The sequence below is a fragment of the Ovis canadensis genome, chromosome 2 (assembly GCF_042477335.2).
Source record: "Ovis canadensis isolate MfBH-ARS-UI-01 breed Bighorn chromosome 2, ARS-UI_OviCan_v2, whole genome shotgun sequence".
Classification (NCBI taxonomy): Eukaryota; Metazoa; Chordata; class Mammalia; order Artiodactyla; family Bovidae; genus Ovis; species Ovis canadensis.
In genome coordinates this window covers 53,116,952-53,119,298 of record NC_091246.1, presented here as the reverse complement: position 1 = coordinate 53,119,298, position 2,347 = coordinate 53,116,952, and the positions used below count along the sequence as shown (strand labels likewise).

General features: G+C 55.5%; 1 protein-coding gene across 1 annotated transcript; it reads right to left on the bottom strand.

Moving 5' to 3' along the window:
- Positions 1-1,177: 1,177 nt before the first annotated feature.
- Positions 1,178-2,116, bottom strand: LOC138434555 (olfactory receptor 13J1-like). Its single transcript, XM_069579374.1, has one exon. It carries the CDS (start codon positions 2,114-2,116, stop codon positions 1,178-1,180), a length of 939 nt encoding a protein of 312 aa, XP_069435475.1.
- Between the last annotated feature and the right edge of the window lie 231 nt (positions 2,117-2,347).

The following is a 2,347-nucleotide window of genomic DNA, read 5'->3' as shown; positions in this document are numbered from 1 at the left end:
AAGAAACCAGTGTGAGCTTGGGGTTGGGCAGGGCCAGACCTTGGGACAGAGTAAAATCCAGTATTACTGGCTCTTGCTGCTAAGTCACTTCAGTCGTGTCCGACTCTGTGCGACCGCATAGACGGCAGCCCACCAGGCTCCCCCATCCCAGGGATTCTCCAGGCAAGAATACTGGAGTGGGTTGCCATTTCCTTTTCCAAAGCATGAAAGTGAAAAGTGAAAGTGAAGTCGCTCAGTTGTATCCTACATTTAGAGACCCCATGGACTGCAGCCTACCAGGCTCCTCCATCCATAGGATTTTCCAGGCAAGAATACTGGTGTGGGGGGCCATTGACTTCTCCGTACTGGCTCTTAGAGCAACACTGAAATAAAGCAGGAGGAGCACAGTGAGAGGTGCAGAGTGGGGAGGCTTCCTGGAGGAGGTGTCGTTCAAGATGGGCCTTGAGGTGGGGGTAGGGGTAAATCAGGAGTTGGGGATTAACAGATTTTCAGTACTCTATATAAAATAGGAAAACAACAAGGACCTCATGTGTAGCTTAGGGAATTACATTTTAAAAATAAAAAGACGGGCCTTGAGGATTAGGCAGTCCTTTTACACATGGAGCTGTGTGCTGGGTGGGGGCTGCCTTGTGGGAAGAACCAAGAAGGGCACAGAGCCGGGCATTGCTGGGCGCACAAGGCTCCTGCCTGGTTGGTGTGTGCCGCTGACAGGAGGGAGTCTGTGGTGCAGAGGGTGGGGAAGGGGGTTGGTCCTGACCAGCAGGGACAGGCTGCAGGGGTCTGGAATGCACCCAGCAAAGCCCTTTCAATTCATCCTGAGAGCTCTGGGAGCCATTCAGGAGTCTCAGGCAAGAGAGAGACATGATCAAATAGACTTTTCCGAAATATCCCTCTGGATGACCCTTGGAGAGTAGATTGGGAGAACAAGATTGAAATCTTGAGGCCAGCCGGGAGGCTGGTGTGAAGATGCGGGGAGTGATGCTGAGAGCTGGCCCAGGGCTCTGCCTGGGGAAGCAACAAAGGTGGAACTGTGAGCCCGGATCTGTGGCAGGATCAGTGGGAGGTGGTGCTGCCTTTCTGGGTTGAAGATTCCAGACCCCCAACCCTGAGCCCTACCCATCCTCTCTGTAGGTGAAGGCAGACCTGAGCTGCTAACCTGCAGGAGCCCTGGCCTCCCTCACCTGGAGGTCCGTATCCTGCCCCACACCTTCCTGGCGGCCTCCTTCACCTCCTTGTTCCTCAGGCTGTAGATGACGGGGTTCAGCATGGGTGTGACCACGGCATAGAGGACCGTGAAGACCTCGTCAGAGATACGGGCCTCCTTGCTCTTGGGTTTCATGTACATGAAGATGACGGTGCCGTAGAAAAGCATCACCACGGCCAGGTGTGCTGAGCAAGTAGAGAAGGCTTTGCGGCGCCCAGCGGCTGAGGGTACCCTCAGGGTGGTGGCCAGGATAAGCGTGTAGGACAGGCAGATGAAGGCCAGGGGCACGGGCAGCAGCAAGATGGCACCCACCAGCAGGAAGACCTCACTGATGGACGTGTCGCCACAGGCCAGCTTCAGGACTGCCAGGATCTCGCAGGTGAAGTGACTGACCACACGGTAACCGCAGAAGGGCAGCCTCATGGCAATGACTGTCTCAGTCACTGACTTGCAGAGGCAGAGGACCCAGGCGGCTCCCGCCAGCAACCAGCAGAGCCGGTGGCTCATCAGCACGGGGTACCTAAGGGGCCGGCAGATGGCCAGGTAGCGATCATAGGCCATGATGGCAAGCAGCAGGCACTCTGTGGAGCCTGTAGACAGACTCAGACACATCTGGAGTGCACAGCCAAGAAAGGAGATGGTCTTCTGGGCTGACAGGAGGTGGACAAGCATCAGGGGCACGAAAGTGGACGTGTAGCAGATGTCCAGGATGGAGAGGTTGCCCAGGAAGAAGTACATGGGTGTGTGCAGGCGGGCATCCAGCACGCTGACCGCCACGATGCCTGTGTTCCCCAGCAGGGCCACCAGGTACATGGCTGAGCACAGAGGGAAGAGCAGGTGCTCCAGGGCAGGGTAACCTGAAAATCCTTTCAGGAAGAACTCAGACACCTCTGTGCTGTTGACTGGCTCCATATCACAGAGCTCTGGAGGGATGCATGGCTGGGAGGCAGGGAAAGAGGGTGCAGGGTTTAGGGGTGAAGCGTACTGCTAGAGCCTTTTCGAGCCCTGACACACTTTCTCTCTGAGACTTTGGGCAGTCCCCATACTTCTTCCAGTTCTCAATAGAACCACATGAAAAATGAGGATTTGATGTGGGTCAGAATTTCTCTGAGAGAGTGTTAATGGAAATGTGGGCAATCTGAA

What these genes read in the sequence shown, in the direction of transcription:
- LOC138434555 (XM_069579374.1), bottom strand. Translation starts at nt 2,116, where the DNA reads ATGGAGCCAGTCAACAGCACAGAGGTGTCTGAGTTCTTCCTGAAAGGA.